General features: G+C 39.0%; 2 protein-coding genes across 11 annotated transcripts in view; both read right to left on the bottom strand.

Annotated features, from left to right (window-relative positions):
• The window catches only part of fryl (furry homolog, like), a 78,292-nt gene extending 60,222 nt beyond the window's left edge, over positions 1 to 18,070 (bottom strand). For 8 of the 10 annotated variants that reach the window (XM_085149892.1, XM_085149893.1, XM_085149896.1 and 5 more), the window contains exon 1: positions 1,930 to 4,134. In XM_085149892.1, the coding sequence (XP_085006018.1) occupies positions 1,930 to 2,194 (265 nt within the window). In that variant the 5' untranslated portion in view covers positions 2,195 to 4,134. Of the gene's footprint in view, positions 1 to 1,929; positions 4,135 to 9,711; positions 9,782 to 17,887 lie in introns of those variants that run through there. The other 2 variants (XM_085149901.1, XM_085149902.1) reach the window with 2 other exon arrangements.
• Positions 18,071 to 20,311: 2,241 nt separating this feature from the next.
• Positions 20,312 to 23,617, bottom strand: ociad2 (OCIA domain containing 2). Its single transcript, XM_085149919.1, has 7 exons — positions 22,858 to 23,617; positions 22,679 to 22,763; positions 21,464 to 21,517; positions 21,316 to 21,363; positions 21,092 to 21,239; positions 20,562 to 20,655; positions 20,312 to 20,370 (listed from the first exon to the last, which is right to left on the bottom strand). Exons 1-6 carry the CDS (start codon positions 22,945 to 22,947, stop codon positions 20,589 to 20,591), a joined length of 492 nt encoding a protein of 163 aa, XP_085006045.1. The 5' UTR covers positions 22,948 to 23,617; the 3' UTR covers positions 20,312 to 20,370; positions 20,562 to 20,588.
• Between the last annotated feature and the right edge of the window lie 247 nt (positions 23,618 to 23,864).

Here is a 23,864-nt window from a genome sequence, read left to right as displayed (position 1 = left end):
TTGCCTACAGCTTACCTGCCAAGTAAAAGAACTCAGCACTGTTAAACAGACATAACCTGCATCGCAGCTTTCCTTTTATGTTTTCTTTAAATGCTTAAGATCACAAAAGCTCCAGCCAGAAACAACAAGTATGCTTTTTATCATCCAGTAAGATGTCAGATTGCTAGATCAAATGATGACAAGACACCCAGAAAAGTTATGATAGTGGGATTTCTATGGAAAGGCATGTTCACAGATAAAAGAGACTAAATAAATAAAACACTCTTTTTTAACAATCCACCATTGTGTATATAAGTAGCAGTATCTTAAAAAAGGAAAGAAAAATCAAGGAAGAAAGTTATATGTATTTGACATATATTTTGTGATGCTGAACTAAACCACCTGGGTAGGACAGAAATCCACAATCCACTAATCCACAAACACTAAAAGGGGTTACGAAAAAAGGTTCTATTGACAGTAAACACATCAAGCGGACAGAGTAACCTTTAACACTTTTCTTTGCAAACGCTGTTATCATTTTGACTGGCTCTGTCACAAAAGACAAATAATTTTGTTGCTGTATTTTAAACTTTTGACAACTAGGTTAATGACATCAGTGAATAATAACAATAATAATGGATTAAGAATGCAGACCATGAAAACCAAAATAATGTTATTAATTGGGCTTGGAAATTTACACTGTATACAGTGTAAATTTCTTTACACAGACTATATTCTTAAATATAGTCTGTGTGGGCACATCACAGCAACCATTGCCTTTGTAAGCTAAAAGTGGTTTGGTAATATTCGTGAATTGTTTAAATAGCAGTCTGACAGACTACAGTCCAGCCTAAACTTGGCTTTCTTATGCTACTGCTATGTGCTGTCACATTACACAGTTAAGAGGGCTCCACCTACACTACCTCAGTTCTGTGTAGCTGCTTCTGTTTAATACTGATGTGAGATCACATTTTGACAATGGATTTGGCCAACTAGGCGAAAAACCCGTAATGCACACAGTGACATCACTGCACCAATCCCAAATTCAGTATGACATTCGATGACCTGGTGCAAACAGAGGTCACACCTTTTTCTGACTTCACTTTCAGTGGTTTTCTGGCTCACAGTGAGTGGGTAACTAGCCATCAGGAAGACAGTCTTGCACATAGTAAATTAAACTTACTACTACTAATACTTTACTGGTATTCCAAACAATTTTTAAAGAAATTTTAGAGAAAAATAATTTTATGAAAATGATTTTCCTTTGACTAAAAGATTGGATGGGTGCCAAAAATCTTCCACTCTGTTAACAGTAAGTAAACTGACTGCTACGAATCATAAAATATCAGGAATCCTGCGTAGATAAACTTACTCAATATATACTATATGGTATAACACATCCAGGACAGGCATCTAAAGCAATTAAATCTCTGTTTTCTACACAATTAATTGGATTTGGATTTATTTATTTATTGCACAATGTGAGAAAAATGTGTCTTATAACTGTTTGCACTTTAAACATTTAATAGCCTATGCCCAATAAATAAAGAAGAATATGAATAAGGAATAAAGCTTTTATCGCAATGTCAAATTTTTTGCATACCTACAGTGGTATTTTGTGTATTGTATATGTTCAGATTGAAATCACAATGGAAATACAATTAATTTGTCAGCACACATGCCCCTATGCCACACTCTCAATTGAGCATGGATTGAGAGTGGCGACCACAGCATTTTACTGCCCTCCACAGTGAACAGAAAACACAGATAACCCAGTCGTATTTTTTCATACATGGTGTATGTAAGCATGTGTGCATAAAGTAGGAGGGTATTAAGCCAGTTTTTGGACATATGTTAACAGAGATTAACCAAAATTGTAATCTATAGGAAGCACATAAAAAAAGCTATATATATATATATATATGAATTGTGTATTTGGAACATTTGTACCTTTAAAGCGGGTATGGTTACTGCGAGCATGTTTGGAGGAGCCTATCCCAGCATCTTGCTTTGTAACCGGATCTACCAGATCTTCTTCAATGGTCTGTCCCATGGTTAGCAGGCCCAGTCTTTTCACCCGCAGAAGCCGTGGCCCTGGCTCCCTGGGTTCAGTTCCCCCATGTTCAGCAGATCCCTCACCTGAGATCACAGCTGGAACCAGGCTCTTTAGAAAATCCATGGTCGATGAGACTTTAGGTCTTTTACTCTGGTGCATAGTCCAGTAGCCTGTGCCACGCCATTCTGACACAAATTACCTGCCTGTTTCACGTGCCCCATTTACAGAGTAGGTAGAGTCTTTATAGCGAGCTGCAACCTACATGTAGCCGTCAGACGTGCACTCACTGTCAAGTTCTTAAGCTGTGGGCCCTTACAGAGCAACACAGAAACTTTCTGTTAGGCTCTCTAAAGCTATATAGAGAGCTCCAACTGTAGCTAGTTAACCTGACAGAGTGAGAAACTTTCTACACTGCACATTACCTGTCTGTTGACAGTGTAAAGAGAAAGCAAAAAGACATGGATCTTTTCATAGGCTGTGATGTAATTGCAAGTAGGCAGGGCTATATTTGAGTGCCAGGCACTATCTGGGGTGGGACTAGAACATGTTCCACAGGAGATAACACAAGTTTGGGCCTCTAGCCAATCACAACAGCGACGACACCAGCCACACCCTGCTGGCCTGTGTTACTCACAGGAGAAACACCACAAGAGAAGGAAGAAGATTGACAGGGACTAAAACAAGTAAGGAAGCGCCATAGAGCAGGCTTCACTCGCCCGCCTGCATTTACTGATAGCGCTTATCCCAGTCAAAATAGTGTCACTTTTTAGTATTCATGCACAAGCATAAATGCGCATTTGCTTTCTTACTAACTTGCTTAAACAACAAGAGCACCCCTCCCCTTGCTTTCACTTCTGTTCAACTGTGCTGGTGTCTGTGAAACAGGGTGATGACAGACTGCTGTGCTCTGCTTGGCTGCACAGTTTGTACCTGCAGTGAACTCAAACCCTTCCAAATATCCCTTGCTGCAGAGTAAGGCTGTCTTATGCTGTGCTGACTCTCAAAAGCTCACTGCCTAAAGAAATCATCAATTTACAAATGCAGTGAGTGCTCTACAGCAACAGAGAGCTGGAAGCATTCACAAATTCCAGTGATGGCCACAGCACTAATGTGCAAAAAAATATTAAAACACTTAAGATGAACATTATATGCTGTTTCATCAATCAGTAAGCAGCATGATAAAGGGACTGTTCTAATGAAGACTCCAATAAGCACTTTAATATTAATAATGAATTAAGCAACTCTAATATAAAGAGGTTTATGGCACTAAAGTACTCAACAGGATTTAAAACCTTGCTTTACATCTTTAAAAGCTTATTCATCCATCTTCCTAACAACTTATCCAATTCAGGGTCGTTGGGGGCTGGAGCCTATCAACTGCTGTCAGGATGAGAAGCAGGGTACACCTGCAGCATTGCTGGTGCATCACAGGGTTAACACAGAGAGACAGACAACCTTCCACACTCACTTTCACACCTAACATACAGGTAGGCACAGGGAGAACATGCAAAGTCTCCCCGTTTTCTGGGCCTGACACTCACACTTGGATGAGTTTCGGGGTTCTCATCTTCCTCCTGATGTAAAACTTAAGTCCATTATTTTCCAGCGAGTCAAACGCGGTTTGCTAGAACCCTGTACAATACAGAAGAGGGAGCTACTCCAAGCTGACATCAAAACCAGGTTTTTGCTATATTAGCCCACATTGATAGCATTATGCTGTTATGAAACACGAATGGCAAACCTACTCAAAAATTAACCGTGGCCTTTAAAGATTTTTTCTTTGTTCGACTGATGGCACCGGTTCTGACATAAACAGTAGTAACCAGACCGAAAAGCAGCGCACATTTCGGTGCTTTATTTCGGTGCTTTTTTTCCTGAGCACTTTAGATTCTAGCCAATCGTTTTACGTTTCCAAGGATAGTAGGCGGGTCCAGGTACGTACGTTCTTTTAGAACAGAGCTAAAGATTAAAAATGCCCAAGGCGAAGCGGTCAAAAGTCTGGCTGTACTTCACAGCAAAATATGCAAACTCAGCAGCCTGCAACAAGTGCTTTAAGCTGATACTGTGATACTGTCAAAGGAGGTAACACCTCGAATCTGATGACACACCTGGCGACGTATAGCAGGTTTTTTTTGTTTTTTTTAAAGCCGAAAAATGCACCGTATTTGATAGCTTGCTGCGAGACCTCACACCGTGCACATCTACTGCGGGTGTGGTGCCTGTTATCGGACACTGTGTTAGCAACATCCCCCAAAAACCCGAAGAGTACAGTCCTGGCCCCTAGCCCTGCCAGTGTAGCAGAAATGATGACGGATGATGATGGCAGCAACAGCCGTTCTTCTCTGCGTGAGTAGCTTAATGTTCTTCGTGTGTGATTTAGGTTGAGTAGGCTAACCACGTTATTACATTAATGCATGTAAGGTGAACTAGCAAACATCATCATAGCTACATGCGACTGTCTTCTTGTTTGATGGCAGATACTCCCTTCACCCTGGCCAAAAAGGCTAAAATAGAGCTGGGCGATATATCGAGTTTTTAAAAAATATCGATATATTTTTATACGAGATATAAGATGTGACAATATCCTTTATATCGATATAGTCTATGTTACGTTATAACTATACTTGTGGAGCCGCAAGTTTGCCTCTCTTTCGTCCACTTTTGTCTTTACGCAACATTACTCGGCCTCGCCCCTCCTTCACTGAACACAACTCCCCCTCCTCCCCCATCGCTTCACCTGCAGGAAGCGACAAGATGGACACGGCAAATCTCCGTTAACGAGTTACTGCGCATCGCCCCGTGCGTGGGGCTGGACGCTGTCAACGTGTTAGCTAGCTAACAACGCTGACGAGCTAACCACGCTAACGCCATGCAGCCCAGAGGCGCTGCACAGCCTAAAATCCTTTCATTTTCTCAAAAGTTGACAGCGCGCCTTATGTATGAATTCTGGTTGTGCTTGATGGCCGCGAAGCGATTTTATGTGGTACACAGCGCTCAGCAATCTGTCAAAAAATGTTTTAGTACGACTTTGGTAAGCTACGGTGCAGCACCAGTTGATGGATTGTCAGAGCATTACGGCTACCGAGGAGCCTCGCGGAGTGATACGTACTGTGCTTCAACGTAATATTACCCTACTGTGTATAAGGACCATAAATGGCACCTGTTAAGAGACGTGGTTATGAAGAGGATTTCAAACTCAATGCTGTCAGTCACACAGTAGAAGTTGGGAACAGAGCAGCTGTGAAATCTGTCTTTGTTACTATGCTCTGCGTCTTTTAGTTTACATTTTGACTGCACAATTGTGAGCTTTTTGTTATGCACAAAAACAACATTGTTTTCTTTTATTTATGGAGCATTATTATTTAATAAATGCTCATAATTTATTTTTGAGTAAATTTTATGTACATCTATGCTCTATGTTAATAAAAGTGCCTGTGTGACATCTGGGACACAGCTTTGACTAAGAACTCTCTTTTTGTTCTTACTTTATGGCTTAAAAAAAATATCGAGATATATATCTTATATCGCCGTCCAAGTAAAATATATCGAGATATGAATTTTGGGTCATATCGCCCAGCCCTAGGCTAAAATGACCAAAGAAAAAGTGGGAAACAGTTAAACATGAGAGGTTTTTGGACAAAGTTTGTGTTTTTTCCATTGTTTAAGCACTGCTTCCAGCCAAGAGTGATACCATATATGCCCCATAGCTGCAGAAAAGGCTAACATTGTTATCTTTTTACAAAAAAAACCCCCAGCTGTACATGAGAGATTTTTGGGCCAATTTTGTGTTCTCCATTCTTTAAGCACCGGTTTGAGCACCGTTTCAAAAGTACCGGTTTGGCACCGGTATCGGATAAAACCTAAACGATACCCATCCCTAATAAGGAAACATGCACTCTGTAAGACCAGTAAGTGTGGTTAGGGAGTGTTTACACCCTCTACTGCAGTGTGCGAAAACGTCAACAGCAAGATGATGTAATTGTTGTAGTGTATAAACTATGTCAAAAGGCAGAGATAGGAAGTAAAAGTAAAAGACATCATCCTCTTCCTGCTTCTCTCCTCTGTGCTTTCTGTAAATATAACTGAAAAAGCAATGCATGTAGGTATGCATGTACGTAAATATGCTTGAATGTGTTCTTGCATTGGCTGCATATGGTATAAAAAAAAACCTGATATACAAATAAGGTAGCTGGCTCTATATAGTAGGAATGTAAATATTGTAGTGGCAGGAAACGCCAGACCCACTAAAAAGGTCTAAGACGGCCCATCAATATGGCCCTATGTATTTATATTAAATAAAAGGGGAACATTTACGGGCATTTTTACATCTTATTATGCAACAGTTTCTCTGGTTTGGCCAACTTTTGATCACACTCTGCTGTTTTTAGCACTTGATCTAAAATTAGTAGTTACCCCAAGCTTTAGAAGTTTACAATATGACTACTTGACAAGCAAGCAGAACACTTGTTAAAGTGGGACTGTAGCTAATTAACACTTATGCCCAAAACTACACTACCAAAACATCAATTAATTAATTTTTTTAATCACTCAATTTTTCCACTGGCATCAACATTTTCATATATAAAAAGTCATAAAATTGAATTAATTTACTGTTAAATCTATCGAAGTGTAAACCTTCACAATCCAGAAAAAGCAACTGACACAAAAATGTTTTGTCCTCACTTAAAAGAACACCAGGAATTGAAATGTTAGTTCAGAAACTTCAAACCATTTTGCTTCCATTGCATATAAAGTGCAGCAGGCCTTTTAAGTTGCCATTTCCACTAGAGACCACAGATGTCTGCTAAGGCACAGGAACTAATTTGTAGTTCTAGTGTACATAGTCCTTTGAGTCTTTAAGAAATTATATGAGAGTGAGGTAGCTAAAAACGTCAAAGTGTGCCCATCTGACCTCTCATCTTACTTGCCAAACTGATTGCCTTAGTTATGGCATGCTGCAATTCATTAGGCTTTCAAGGCTGAAATCTAAATACAAAACTTGACAAATTATTAAAAAATATAATCCCAAATGTAAGCACAAGAGAAAAAGAATGTTTTAAGTTGCAAAGATGGATGTTGTTTCAGGACTATTGCCAGGCAAAGATGCAAAGAGGAGTTAGTCAGAGAAAGGGAGAAATGGATATGGCAAAGATAGCCATCATTGGGCCAGGGCACCACAATGGTCAGTGGAGGCAGCTGTGGTTAGCTGGGGCCAGGTCTGTGGTGCTGGTGAGTTAGAACAATACCCCTGCACAGGAGGCCCAGATCCCAATCAGCCCAGGAATGTGGAAGAGGAAACTCCGAGAACAATGTACAGCGTTCCTAGGCCATTTTGGGTCCCACCCATTTGTGCCTTGTTCTGCTTTCAAGCAGAAGAAAACAGGAAAACTACTGGGCCAGGGACCAGAAACCAGGGTCTGTTCTGCAGTCAGCTGAGGGGGCTGTCAGCATTAAACCTACCAGAGTCACTGTGATTGCTTTGTGCATGCATGAGTCTACTGCCCCACCTCTGGATGTGAGTAAACAGCTAGCATTCCATGTCAAGTAAGGTGAACATGAAAACAATGTTACACTGCCCCCTAATGGTACAAACAGCCACCACATTCAAGCTATAACTCTGCCTTCTTATGCAAGGCTCTCAAGTGTAACCTGAAATGATTCAGCCATAAAAATAGTGTCTAAAATATTGCTTGGGTGCAACTTCATCTTAATTTTTGCTTACTAATGGCTTGCTCTCCCAAGTTAGTCCCTATAAACTCTGGCTATTCAGATGATAACTCTAAATCTCTCAATTAGGAAACCAATACAGTTAATACGTTTGAAAATAAATATCAGTATTTCTTTTTGTATGCAATTTCTTATGGCCCTATTTGTTTTTATATTTACATAACTGAATCAAATTTAATGTATGCCATGGATCTATTTTTAATTTCCTGTTATGGGTGTACACAAGTTACATTTTAAGGCTGTGTTTTTCATTGGTAAACACAAACGAAGTGCTGAACATTCGAACATTCGTACAGAGAGAGATCAAGCTGGTTCAGCCCAGTGCTGAATGGCTGTTGAAAGGCAACCCACAGAGAGCCTGGTTGTCACTGCTGAAGAATGTGAGAATGTGACCTAACCAGACCCAGTGTCAAAATTAACCTCCTTTCTTTCTTTTTTTGTGTCCAGACCAAGTGTGAGATGACACATATCTCCCGGAGACCAAAACAATATGCACAACCACATATTTAAAGCAGTCATGTGACACATGCCGGCATAACCCAGCTTCACGGCATTTACAGCTCACTGCTGAAAGAATAATTTCAACACTTGATTAAAACTTTTTTCGCCCCTTAAATATTAACACCATAGCTGCTACTGAGAGTCATTTTGAGACCTAAGTGGCAGAATTTGCCAACACTGCCTCACACAAACTGTGGAACAGTGTTACGGAATCAGCCGTAACACTGACACTCAACATATTTTGAACCATTCAAACAAAAAACAGAACAGTAGGTGGGCTTCGGTGTAACTGGAGATGTTTTTTAAACCTTTTTTTAGTTGAATCCATTTTTTATTATGTTTGGCACTGTCAAACATAACAATTACTTTATCAAATATTTTATCAATTACTGTCTTATGATGTTTGCTTTCTAAACATTTAGGCTTGAAACACAACAGCTATGTCTGATTTAAAAATGCCCTGAAAAATACCTGATACAGCTTCCACTAGAATAAAATCAACTTTAGATAGCTAAGGGGGTCATTGATTCGATGTTAGTACTCAGTTGTGACATGCAAGCGTGTGAACTCAAAGTTACATTCTGTGGGTCAGCTCATTTTTGATTTTCGCAGTAGTGTTTCTAGTTTGGTCATTTATTTCTTCATTTTTTCTTTAAAGCTTAAAAGAGGAAACTCTTGCAGCGCTGTGACGATAATATGAGTCAAAGCAGTCTTACACCTTTGCAATTGTAAAATGACACATCTATTCAATTCAATTCAATTCAATTTTATTTATATAGCGCCAAATCACAACAAATGTCGCCTCAAGGCGCAAATATATGACACAATTACTTGAAACTGTTAGTCTAACTGTAAAGCCTGTGTGAGAGCAGATAAGAATAAAGTTTCACCTTAGGACAGAGGTTCCCAAAGTGTGGGGCCCACCCCCTGGGGGAGGGGGGGCATTGCAGGGGGGGGGGGGGGCGGTATCGGGAGAAAAAATAAAAAAATAAAAGAATGCTTGGACACTGGGGCTTCCACACAAACGCAAAGCAGGAGATGAAGCATCGGCAAGTATGTTTTCAAACCAACTTCATTCTAAGCCAATGACTACAAAATATGGTGAAGCATATCTTCCGTTTGGCTTCACCTGCACAAGAGCCAAGGTAGGAGATTACAAGATCTTTGTTGTAAAACAAAGAGGGGCCTAGCAAAAAAAGTTTGGGAAACACTGCCTTAGGACTACAGTACAGACAAACACAGATGAAGTTAACCAAGTCAAACAAGAAAAGAAAATGCCAGCCAGAAAATACTAAATACTCTATTGTACTACTTTTAGAACTTTGCAAAACAAACACAGCAATTAATCCAACACCGTCCTCATTCCCACAGTATTTAGCTTGCATTTGCTCTAAAACCTAAACCACAGTACACAGTGGAACACAACCCCCTTAACCCATGCATACTACCTTAAGGCCATAGAGCAGGGGCTGGAACAGGAAAGTGACAGGAGGGCCCACAAATTTGCTGCACAGGAATCTGAAATGGAGTGCACATAAATCATCCCTTTAACAACTGCAAAGTAGAAAATTGATATGAAAACAGCATAAACAACCAGAGGAATAGAGAAAACACACTCTTTAATCTTAAAGTGAATCTACTGTGCTCATTTCATGCGTCATATTTTAATTCCCGGCCTAATCACTTTGAATGATTCCCAGTTACAAATAGCCCTTATTTATGTCATGCTGGGGCTTTGTACAGTCCCATATCTTAAAAAAAAAAAAAAAAAAAAAAAAGTAATTTCAGCTCCTCCCGCTTCAAGCCCCTCTTCCTTTAAGTAAGCTTTCTTCTGGTTGGCTGCCCCTCACAAACCAAAGGTTTGAACAACAGATGATTGAGCTACTTTGTCTGGGATGACAGTATTAGACATGTTAGCTCCTAAGGGTATTAGAATGCCAAGAATAAAAGGTTATAGGTCTGTGTTACCTTGCTTGACAGAAATCATTGTAAACTCTTGGCATTTCTGATCATCTGCTGAAAAGACGACTACCACAACTGAGTAAGTGAAACCTTTGTCAACAAAACTGTCTAATTCTTTTTTACAGTGCTGCTGATTTTTCTTTAGCTGTGGCTAAAAACCTCTTCAGACAGATTCCAAAGATTCCTCAATGCAGGAAAAAGCCTGGCTGCTAGCTCGCAGAAAAACCTTGTGCACATGTTGACCTCCCTGTTTAAAACTCTAGCCATGAGCACTAACATATCAACAGTATATTAAAGAAAGAACATTCATTATGGGTTTACAGTAACATTGGTATAGATGCACTTACTTTGTTAATGTATGGAAAACATTCACACATGTGTAACTTCACTAGTACAATCTTAAAGCTTTCAATAATAGTGTTGGTATTTTTAAAGATATGGTATAAAAATGTCTAAAACAGGCATTTTCTCACACCCCTCCACCCCCCGATTCTGAGGCGCCAATCAGCAGGAAGGATATGAGCCATAATCATATTGTTGCGGTGATGCACAGAAGAACTTCATGGCCATTTCAGATATGTGCTGACAGACATCTACTCATTTTAGGCCATGAAAATAGGTAGGTACGTTTTTTGGGGTTTTTTTTAATGGTACATCTCTATACACTGAAATTAAAATTATGAATCTCTTCACATTCACTCAGAGAAAAGCCCTAGAATATCCACCCAGGATCATTCAAGGTAGTCTACCAAGTCGTGAGATTTACTTCTAGCAGGACTTTGGCTGCATGTCTCCATCAATTCAGAAACTTCTCTCCACTCCACATGAAGCGAGTCCCTGGATACTTGGATAATGATATGTTTTGCTTTTTCTTGAGAACATCAAGATTATGCCTCCAAATTCTTTTTACTTCAATTTGATATGCACTTGTGAAGTGATGACATGAAATATTCAGTTTGGCCAAATTCTGAAACGTAAATAATCCTTCCAAAAATTCCTGGCCCCAGTTAATCCATTTCAAACTTGGCCATACCTCACTTCTCACTAAACGTTCACGTAAGTGACAAACCAAATCAATCACACTAAAGTAATTACATGTCTGAAATTCGATTATACAATTTTTTTAATCACTTTCTCCAACACATCCTGTATAATCATAATGCATTAAAGACAGAGTGCTGCTGAACTGTCCAGTCACAGTTTCAAAGTGATGGGTCAGCCTACTGTTGGCTTCAGCCTGATTTGCTCTGTGTTGGGACAGGATTAAAACCTCCTCCTGAGCAGAGAAATAATCTGAAGATTACCCACGACATCCAAGAGGCAGTTACATAAGCATTCAAAGCCTCCAAAACCGTACTTTCCTTCTATCACTGTAGCAGCTGAAAGGGGCTCCTTTTATAGTCAAGTAATCTCATAACCAGTCACACATTCATTGTTACTGTCTGGCTCAGAGGAGACAGCAGCAGTCATTTTAAAGTAAAAGTAAAACGAAGGCTTGGTAAATATAATCCAATCTAATAGAAATGAATACTGAAAGTAAGTACTGAGACTAGGAACTTCAAACTATTATCAAACCGTAGTTCAACAAAGGAAGGAAGAACAAACCACTTAGTCACACAGCACCCAGACAGAGAAGCCGAGTTGTGAATACTTCCACTCTTAACATTGCGGACGAATGGTGAGAACAAGTCAGCGGACATAACAAGTCAAAGCAAAACAAAACCAATGACAGCCATAAAGTCACGTCACGGCGACATACCGTTACCAACCTTTTCCCACCCACCACAAACACAGCTTGAAAATTAAAAAAAAAAAAAAAAAAGTCAGGCAACATCACTCACTTCTCACACTGAAAGACCTGTGAATAATATATCTGACTTCCTGTTCCATCTCAGCGACTCCAAAACACACAAAAAAAACATGCGACCGCAGAAGTAGAGTAAGCCAAACGCAGAGCACCTCAAAAACGCTGCAGCAGAAATCAACCCAAGTAACAAAATCTCCTGCTCTGTGTTTAAGCACTTGAATCTAAGTATTTTCTCTGGCCGTGCTTAAACATATCTCAGTAATTCTTCAAACAAGCAGGTGCTTTACCAAGTCAGAGTATATTTAAGTGTTTAAACATTGCACGTTTTGACGTTGCTGCAACTCGTGCAAAGAGCTAAAGGTCAGCAGTAGCCAACTGATCTGATCAATGGTTAACCTGGCTTCATATATTAAAATCATCCTGCTCTTTCTGGTATGGGAAGGATGCTGCAAATAGGAGGCTGATACAGGAAATAGGAGATAACCCTGACAAAGACAAGACTGTCCTGTCACATGTCCTCAACCCACAGGCTGCAAAACTAAAGCAGAGTTTTCTTACACAATCAGCATTATAATTTAGAAAACAAACTAAGAAAGTGTAATTCAATGCTTTTTTTTTAAGATAAGTATTAAAAAGGTTTGTAGTTTAAAACTGTTTACAGTCAGAAAGAGGCAGTGTCTACAGCAAAATAGACAAAAGAGGAAAGCCTATATCAAGCCCTGTCCAACAGTAAATGACAGGCCTGGCCTGTTGTAATCACTACCTCTTAAACAAAAATTTACTGGTTTCTTCCAAATGGAGAGAGAAGTGTGCAAACACACACCTTTTTTTGAAAGATTCAGCAGATATTCCTCTTATCTTAATCTCGCTCTGGATTACATTCATAGGCAGAAAATATGAGGCATTAAAGTAGAGTCAACTGATCTAAACACAGAGGAAATGCTAGGAACTTAGCTGAGGCCGACTTAAGGGCAAAGACAGGGTGGTTTCTTTGGCGAAGGCAGACCCAAACATCAATTATGCTCCAAACCCTCTTTCCCAAAGCCAAGGATAATCTTGCTCAGCAGGGCTCAATTATAGGTTATTTCTAGCTAGACTCAGTCCACATTGTGCACTACATTATGCCAAGTCTTCCAACACAATCAATAAAATGTATCCCTAACTCAGAGTATGTAATACTATGCATTTATCATAAAGCACAATGAAAAAGAAGAGGCTTTTGGAAGTTAACTTTATGAAAGTGCGACAAATGGTGACAGACAGCTAGTTTCAAAACAGCTACACAACTACTAGTAGCTATAAATGAAAACAAACAAACAACTTACTGTAACAAATCCTCCCAGTGTCTTCTAATGTTCCTTACCCATTATCACCAACATTAAAACTACCTATCTGTCAGCTTTTTTTTTTTTGTTACAGACTCATGAATATTCTTATCTTCACAGTTTCACAGGAAGCCTTCGTTGTGGTGTGTGACTTTCCCACCAACAGAATGAAAGAAAACAGTGGTGCTGTTCAATGTTAAGCACTCTGGAAATCTAATTTGCATTGGAGTTAATGCTCAATGCATTAGAATGTGACCAAAGACAGGTCCTAGTAGTAGGGTTGTGCAATTCCAATTGTCATTGTACCTTTCAGCACATCGCTTTCCTTTACTTCACACTGCTTTCTTTAGTTTTTCAGTTGATTTATGATTAGAGTTTAAGGATAATTAATTACAAAGTGAACTTGTCTTTTTTCAGTTTAATACATCAATTTTTAACTCCATTTTTAAATAATTGTAAATAATTTCAATGTTCATAAGAGTGACCCAAACAACTGATAATATTTGTTTTTGCCATAACAGAACAGGCCTAGATCTCAGCAAACACACACACACTGGGGGAAATGGTCAACTGAACAGCAAGGAGTTAAACCAAATTTGTGTCTGTTCCTTAGAATCTTCTTTCCTCACTTGTCCAGTTAATGATTTAGCTTTGTGCAAATACAAACACAGAGACACCTGGATCAAACCTATGTTTAGATAAGATGTCTACCCGTCATTACTGCACCAAATAAATGACACGTGGTATATTATATGCTATGCACACATCACATGAACTTTGGAGTCGTGTCCGAATTTGAAATTGAAGGTGATAATATAAAACCAACCGACTACTAGGTCAAAGGATATCAAAGCTTGTGCTTAAGGAAATAACCTAGCTAAGCAAGATGTTTGTGCAATTTAAAGCCTATATCCAGGTGCCAAGATGACAGCCATGAGAGATGGGTATAGATAATAAACCAAGAAAAAAAAAAGCTTCAAGTATTAAAATAAGCTGAAACAGAACACCCAAATATGGTAGCACCTGACCACTACTGCACAGCAAATACACAGCAAACAAACCCAAAAACTATGAATGACTTCGGTCAATAAGACACATCAAATGTTTTATGCTGCATAAGATTTTTATACACTCCACTAAAATGTTTATTTAACAGTTAATCCTTGCAGGGGGCAGCTTACTGAGAGCCCACTGTGGGGGCATTTCACAGAGCTTGGTTTTTCATCCACATACTCTTTAATGCCATTAACGTCTTTCCAGATTAAAGCAAACACACTAATTCACTGGAATTATGTCCCAGATAATCACAGAGAGATGGTGATCTGCAATCTAGGGGGATTCCCCCTAGTTGGCACACATCTGTACTGCCATCAGAGGCTTATCCTGGTAGATTTTGGGGCAGGGGCAGAAGAGCTGTAAGTCAGTTGCAAAGACCCACAGTCTAGCAGGCCAGTGTCAGTACATCACTACAAAGGCTTGTGTTTACAACACTTAAAAGTAAGTGATGTGTCACTTCATAACAAGTTCACCTTAGCTGCAGTGCAGTACTTAACAGCCATTATACTGCAGTAGAAGCAAAGACAGTAGAGGACACTATTTTTGGTATAATTTCTTAACTTGAACTCACAAAACTCTCAATAAAGATTAAACAAATTCAGGAGAATTTAGACAGGGGTGTTTTCTGCCTTTTCTGACACACAGCAGAAGGTAGTCCATTTTAGATGCGTTCAGTGGAAATACTGTATGTGGGTTAGGTGAAGGTGCCTGAACAGAGTACGTAGGAGTGAATATGATGACCACTCACTGGAGGTAAATGCATCAGACAATCCGCTTGTTAAGTGTGATGTCTTTATGCTCCTTGAGTTCTCATTGAGAGTTAAAAATAATCTAGTGCAGCTGTCAGGGCATCTATGAAAAATGGCATTTAGTGGAATCAGAAGTTAGTAGCAAATTGTTGACATTGATTGCTGAAAGACCATAATCTGACTTATGTAAAGAAACTTTTGGATGGTCCCTTATTCACAAGGGGTCATCAAAGCAGGTTGGTTTGCTAAATGTGATTTGACAGATTTTTACAGCTGATGCTCTTCTTGATGCTACCCCCCTTCCTCCCCCCCCCTCCCCCCAAAGGGATTTGTGCTTTTCCCTTAGCTGTGAATCAGGGATCATTTGCTTGTGAGGCAAATCACTACACTATGGAGCCAACATATTCTAATTTAGTGCTTAGAAAAACTTGCATAGGTAGAGAATGAAATGTTTTGGTGGTGCTTCTCTCAAGCAATGACCTCACTTGAAATGACATCACTTAACAAGCAGACTAGCGCAACCTGACATCTCACACACTTTGCAACAGGAAGATGCCAATTTAAAGCCAAGATAAAGTCCAATCTAGCTAGGCTGGACATTTATTTTTTTTTTTATCAGGCGATGTCTAGAGAAGATTACTTGGCTAGCAGTGCATGTGTAAAACCAGAAATGCATTGCATCTGGAAGGTTTTTAGAATAGTCAAAATCTGATCTTTTTTTTTAATGTTTCACAGTCAACTGAATGTTTAAATAAGAGTAAATAGACATTATTCCCTCTTACTCAACTGCTTTTAGTGTAAACAAGACAAAAGACCATCCAGTAGTGGTCAGTTGCTACTACTACTGCCACACCAGTACTTTCATATACTTCTCCCAAAGCTATTCCTGTACTTTTTTGGTAATACACTTTGTTGGTATATAAACCTTTAATCCAGCCTCTCAGCACTCTGGAAAAAGGTTTTTACTCAGGATCTCTTAAGTTTTCTATATTCATCTTTCCTTCAGTCCTGATGGGTCTACCATTGCTGTCACAGAATTCACCACATGATGTGGCCACCACCGTGTTCAACTGTGTAGAAAGTAATGTGGTGATTCTGACTGCCAAGTTCCCTCCATACATGCCTTTGGGGTTTGTGTCGAAATAGTTCAATCTATGTTTTGCTTTTTTCTGTCTGAGAGACCTTAAGGTGTCTTTTGGCAAACTCAGTGTACTGATGGTTGTCCTTCATAGTTACCATAGGGCTGTATTTTCAACCATGTTTCTCAAATGGGCCACAAAGTATACTGACAGCTGCCCAAGTATTTTTTATAGACAAATTTACCCCCCCACCCCCACCCCCGAATGGCACCATGAACAATTCCCAATGTCTTTCCCAATGTGAAAGTTCAGTCACTACTAATGAGATAGTTTGGACCCAACAAACTTCCCTTTCCCTCCCATATCTGAGCAAGTCTTTTAATGCTGCAGAAACACCTTAGTATCCAAAAATTACAACAAATCTTATTGTGGGAAGATCAAGGATCAGTGATAGAAGTATGATGCACCGGGGTTCAACTATCACAACAAACAATGTGCCATCAACTCGACGTTTCAGTTGTTTATATGTTTGCTCTTGTTATTGTGCAGCATATGTGCAGACAATGTGTAAAACATAACAGAATGGGGAAATTTTGAACATGGATTTGGCATGGATTTTTAGCATATATTCTATATATGCTGCATGTTTTGCAATCTGTGCAAATATGCATAACAATGTTCCTGTTCTTCAGACCACTGTCCTAATTTATTTGAGCAAAGGAGCGAACACAAACTGGCTTTTCTTCTTTTTCTTATATAGTTTGGCTATCTCCACCTCCAGCCAGACAGCAGACTGACCAGATTCCTTTCTGCCTGTATCCAAGTGTCACTGCTTGGGTCTCAACAGAAAAGGAACAAATGCTTCATTGTGGGTCTTGATGCACTCTGAACAGGGGAATGAAGTCCTAGATAGATGCAAATCTCGAAGTTCTCTCATTGTTATGCCCATGCACAAGAAGCACCATGCTTGAATATGATTATTTCCTTTAAGCCACTAATAGTCATAACGTAATAAAATAATGCATCTTTATTTTGCTGAATAATGTCCCAGATTTTAAAAGAAAATAGCGCATTAAACACTGTTGGTTAACTCTGTGCTCGTGTTTACTTTGATCACAGCGGGTAAGTATACCAAACAAGTTTCACAGCAATTTATTTCCCACGACATGAACGTGAAAAGCAATGCTAAAGATGATGCTAAAGATGTACATAAAAAAGCCTGATGTGGCTAACATACAGGAGAATAAGCTTCAATGTAGCCTTTAGTTAGCAACTAGCCTGCTGTTAATACTCCACTAAGGGTACTGCTAAGCAAAAGGCTAGCTAGCAACAGCAGCAGCCAGTTGTCAACTACAAGTTAACGTTCAACATGTAAGCTAACGAGCTGGCAGCGATAAAAGTAATGACAACAGGAATCTGATCGATGCTAAACTTGCAAGGTAGACAGGCGATTAACTCGCCCCAGCACAGCAGCCAAACTCCCTCTTTTAGCATGCTACGGCAGCCGATTTTGGTACCACAGTTGGAGAGCTAACCTCAACGGCAAAGTTAATCGCGGAACTTGGCATAACCAACGTTAACTACATTTGATAGCAACCTCCCGTGCCCTCATTCACCTCACTATACGTTAAGCCGACGTTACTCACAACTTTTGTTTCTTCTCCTCTTAGTTGAGCTAGGTGGCTAGCTTGCAGACGATCTTTTCATTCGCCGAACAAGCTTCAACATCCTGGCCCTTCTCCATTGGAAGGATTTGCGTAGTGGTGTGATTTTTTTTTCTCAGTCGGTTTCGGTGTTGGAAGAGCCCCACTGCCAGAACAGACGGCAGCTTGTTTGCCCCGCCTTCTTTGTTCTGATTGGCTGTGATGGTGTACGCCTACACAGAACTCTGCGTTCTACCGGATAAGAAAAGTGCCAATCTTGATAGAACGACCTGTTGATTGGATGACGTCTTCTGCGGGAGGTTCACACGAATCTACCTTTTTTCCCCCTTTCTTTTTCAATCTTACTAGAGTACACCGGCCTTGCGCGTATAGGCGGGTAGTCGGAAGAGACGCAGTATGTCAGGTATTTGAGCATTGCTGACGGCAGTATCGAGTAATCACAAAAATATCAGTTAGAAAGCTTCCAGACGGATACAGGGGTTAAGTATTATTTCATTCTGCGGACTAAACAAACATTATATATTATTATGTTAAAATGTGGAATCAGCTGTATCGTCTCTTTTTTTTAAATGATCATTTGGATATATTTGTTGAGGCGTGTGGGCATGCCTGCAGTGTGTGTCGTGCCTCTTATGGAGCACTTTGGTCAACTTTGACTGGATTATCAGTTACCGATAAAGGTGTTCTGGTATCATTTATTACTCATAAAAATATATAAATATAACGCGGAAGGGACTACTCTATCTCTGTAAATAAACCAATTAAACCAATATAAAGTACTTAATATAAGACTAACTGTGGTACTGCAAAAATTGGGAATGATTTTGTTTGCATCACTATATGAAGAAAGTGGAAAAACCAAAGGCCAGCAGTTATGAGCTCCTTTCATAAACACTAACTGAACTCATAAAACTGATTAAACTTCATATTTCAAAAATGACCAGCTGTCTTCATCAAAAGAGTCATGAAGTCCTTGTATTATTTGACACTTTATAATATAAAATATATATTTGAAAAATTAAATATAATTTTGGCAAAATTAAATATAAAACACGTTTCATCATAAAAGGAGTATTTACTTCCTAAAAAAAATCATCATTTCATCCCAAATATGATGATTTATTGCCTTAATTGTAGGTTAGCTGAGCAGTGCTGCTAACTTTCCAAAACAGATTCAGGTTCAGACTCTGGCTAGGACCCTCCAAGACTTTCATATAATTTTTTTCAAATACACTCTGGTGTTGTCTTGGCAGTATGATTTGTTGAAATGTGAACATTCACAACTGCCTTTAAGCACTCTGAAAAGGGTTTTCACTCAGGATTGCTTAATTTTTGCTTCCATCATTCCTCCAGTTTCTCCCATTCCTGTTGCAGTAAAACATTGCTGATGCTACCATCACATGTTTGACTGTACTAACTGTAAGGGGGTGATGCTGAGTGCCTCATATTTCTTCATTTGTTTGTCTGCACGCCACATGATATTGCTTCTCAAGCTCAAGGTCTGAGAGTCCTTAAGGTACCTTTTGGCAAACTCCCAGCTCACTGTCACATGCTCATTACTGAGGAATGTCTTCCATCTGGCCATTTTACCAAGACCTGATTAGTGGAGGCCTGCACTGATGTGAGCAGTCTGGGTAACTTTTTAAATCAGACGTTATATTTGTAAATGCCTCTACACATATCTGAAGTAAAATCACACTTAGCTTAACATTACTACAAGTAGTGACCAATTCTCATTCACAATAGGGTAATAAAGCCACATCGTGTTTTTTTCAGTTATACAACTTTGTTACTGCTTTCACTTATAGACACACGAAAGCACAGGTTTTAAAATGTTATGGCTGTCTGTTCAGCTCCAAAGTGCACCTTCTGTGCTATAAACTGTCAAAATTAAGACCAGATTTCTTAATGCTCAAAATGTGGAAAAGAAAACAAAGAGAAGCCATTATTATTATTATTATTACTGGACTGGTAAGTACCAAATATTAAAAACTCAAAGATATGTTCCCTGTTCCACCTTACATTAAATTCTGTAATTTGTCATGTACAGATTAACCCCTTACACCTTACAGTTGTTTTTGAAGGTAGCCAAGCATTGCATATTCACTGAGCAACCTAAGGTAGGACTACTGCTGCTGTTATGGATGTGGTCGTTACTGTACTCATGCCTGATGATTCAGGTTTGGCAAAACCTTTTTTTTTTCTCCATTCTCATAGGGCTGTTATTTATTTATTTTCAGTTCTCATTCTTAACATTCAATAACTGTTTAGTTGTTGATAATTATGTCCAAAGACCTGGCTTTACCCATTTATTCACCTCCCTGTAAAAACTAGAAATTCTATAAGCTCTTGCTCTTTGATAGAAAGGATAGCAGCGCCCCCTGGTGGTTATTTGATAAAATGAGACGTGTTTACAAGTTTTATTGAAGACATTGATAAGAAGGTGATGAATTCATGCAGAAAATCTCTCCAACAGTAGTGAGGATGAAAAAGGAAAGGAAATACTTAAATAGGTGTGCATCAATGTACAGTGACACAAATTATGTAACATATCAAAGTTGTCCTTTTAAAAAATATATATTGTTTTTCTTATTTTCTGATAGTTTATATTTGCACTAATCTGAATACATTATTTTTACAGTGATGCACACTGAACGTTACCGTACATCCGTCCTCACAGTCTTTAAGCCGGACCAGCTGGTGCTGCTGGAGCATTTTTCTTACATTCTTCACACACATGGTGGTAGGGTCTGTGAAGATAATGTTTGGGTAAGTGTCATGCTGAGGCGTAAGGGTATTGATCATCCAAAGAGAGGAGAAAAAATAATAATAACAATGGCTGATAAAAATAAGTATCTGTAACATTTTTAAATAATTGTTTTTATGTCATTTATTAAAGGTGGACCAGCACAATGACACAATTTCCTCTGGGATTAATAAAGTAATTTGATTCCAAATGATTTTTGAATGCTTGCACTGTAACTCTGGTGGTCAATAAACAAGACAGAAGAGCAATTACTCAGAGAATATAAAAAAAGTAAAATGAAATAAAAAACAAATGGACAATCAAATATACAACGAAAAACCACAAAGATAGTCTTTTTCCGATTATCAACACTCCTCTTCCAAGAATCTGTGAATATTACCATACAACATGATAATATTACACAAACAGAAATTCAGCACCTGCCCTCCCTGTGTCTATGACCAGGGTGATCTCTCTTTGACCAGGGTCCAATCCCCGGTCCACCCTGAATGCCAAGCTCCTGGAATTTGCTCCGACAAGTGCCCACATAGGATGCTTTCCCCACTGCAAATCCAAGGATCCCTGCAACTGAAGAAGAACAATTATTTCATTAATCACTGCTGCCACTTACAAACTGAGATCCAAGATACTGAAAGACACAAACCTGCTAGTTTCGGAAAAGGACCAAATCGCTTTGATGATTTCCAAATACCTATGTGGAGTGAAAAAAAGTGATAACTATAGAAACACCTGCTTTACTTTGATCAATATCATGCAATTTAAAGTACGGGGTTTGAATGTTAATGCTTTACCTTGGTAGATGAGACCACCGGTGACAGCCATGCTGCCCAGAGACAATGGAAGCGCTAAAAACAGAAATCAAGTCAAACAGAAGTTGCTCTGAAGCTGATCAAAGCCACAAACTGCTGGACAGCGTTTGGGGAAATATTATAATAGAATCAGAGTAAAGTTATTTTAAAAAGCCAGCATTGAAAACAAATACATAATGTATAAAGATAAGTTTTTCTGTCTGTGATTAAATGGCGATATTTCCCATATGAATGAATCCACTAGAAGATGTTAATTTTGCTTTGTTTGCCTATAGTTCAACCTAAATGAACTTTGGAGTAATGAGACATATACCGAAACCTCATGTCCTTCAAATGGGATGGAAAGGACGGATACAGGAAGAAGTGATTGCTGCCACTGCATGTTTACATAACTGCTTGATGAGAGAAGATGAGCAGCAGCTGTGTGGTCAGTGGTGAGAGGCCGGGCCAAGATGGAGACTAAAGACAACGATGTGTTGCCACATGAAACACTAATAATCTTCAGTTTGGGAATTCTTAATCTAAAAAAAGCGTGACCACAATATTTTCTTTAGTGCAAGCTGCTCACAGTAGCTTATACAATCTTAAGCTTTTGCTGTGATAAATATTTTCTGACAGTTGTATAAAAGATGTGTGGGTGTGCATAAATGACTGATATATCTTTAACCCTCTTGTGTTTTTTTTCTTCTACTACTTTTTCCAGATCGGGTGGGGTTTTTTTCCCCCTTAGTTTTATCTTGAACCTCTTTTTTTACCTCTGGACACTCCCAGCCAAGCTTCACCCAACCTTAACCTTAAGTAAAAGCTCTGATCAGGCAGGGCAGAGTGGTTATAGTATTTAAATGATTTCTTTAAAAGCAATGCAAATTGAGTAGAGATATAAATAATCATGATCAAATAAACACATTGTAATCACAACTGACAGAATGACGAAAGTATAAAATCTTACTATGAGTTACTTACCATCTTACTGATCTGCCCCCCTTTTTTAAGACCACACACTGAATTCTGCAGTGAAGAATGTAAACGCTCAATGGTAAGCTTGATTGATGACCCCTATCCCCTACTACTACAAAAACCCTGCTTACACATCAAAGAACATTTCCAATGTCTCTCACTGGGAGACATTTCAACAAATTGTTAATAAAAATTTGTGACACACGTGAGAGCATTTACTGAATGTCTGAAAGAGACTACCTCTGTACCAGAAGCTCTCCTCTTGGCACTCTTTCCAAACTTTTCTCACATCTTCTCTGTGAACATGGGCATCACTCAATGGGCACTGTAAGAAACAGAATAGAGATTAGTTATCATATGTGACATATAGCATTGCATCTGGGCTCAAAATGTCTAGTACAAATTTGTTTGCCACTCACTTTCCACCCTCCTTTAATGGGAGCTGAACCTGAACCAGCAGCTGCCGGTTCCCCGGTCGGCACTGTTTGCCCACTTATTTCAGCACTCATGATCTTAGACCCTTCAGTAGTTTGTTGCTGGAGCTCTACTGTGCTGCTTTTGAAGCTTCCCCTTGCTTGTGTCAAATGCAACAAGCTGTAATAGAACTTCCTGGACTAGACTTTTAACTCCGCCTTCCTAACAGAGCTCTGCCCAGTCAGATTTGTTTGAGCATGAGGATGACAAGCCATGAGGCAAAGAAAACCCCTAAAAAACATTGACTCTTAACATATAAAACTATGCAGAAAAGGAATTCACTGCTTTAACATAAAAAACAGTGTTAAAAATAAATGTGTTCCCATTTGTCACATGAAATAAAAAGACGTGTCCTCACCTATGGTGTTAAAAACAGGTAAGGTTCACCTCTGTATACCAGTTTACACAACAGTGTTTGACACACCTTTTTTTGCCTACAGCCTCGTGTTTGCTCTTTCATATCACTATTTAGTAGACCCACAAGTGTGGGTAAAGGTAACATATTATCTACATGTGTTTAGGCTAAAGATTCAATATACGCAGTCAAACTTCATAACAAGATCACCTATTATTGGTTATTTCATTGGACACACATCCCTATAAGCCAAAGATCAAGGTTTTCTTTACTACCACTAATAAAAATGCAGATATCAGTGCTACAGTTTCTCTAATAATGGTATGTATAATCTGTACTTAATTACCTTTCAACAGGTCACAGCTTAAGGAGCAAAGGCTCACTTATCCATGAAGCGAACACATTTGTTTTACTACTTATTTATTAACGCCATTGCTGAGCATTAATTAAATAGCTTAAATTTTCTATATCCTAACAACTGCAACTGCACAAATTCTACAAAAATGCTCTGATTTAGAAAAAAATAGTAGCTGTTCACTAGTACAGAACTAATACATAAAATTATTCTAAATAACGTATGACTAAAAATAATTAATT

This window comes from Neolamprologus multifasciatus, chromosome 23 (assembly GCF_963576455.1).
Source record: "Neolamprologus multifasciatus chromosome 23, fNeoMul1.2, whole genome shotgun sequence".
Lineage (NCBI taxonomy): Eukaryota > Metazoa > Chordata > Actinopteri > Cichliformes > Cichlidae > Neolamprologus > Neolamprologus multifasciatus.
Note: the sequence above shows the minus strand (reverse complement) of the source record. Positions and strands in the feature narration are given on the sequence as shown.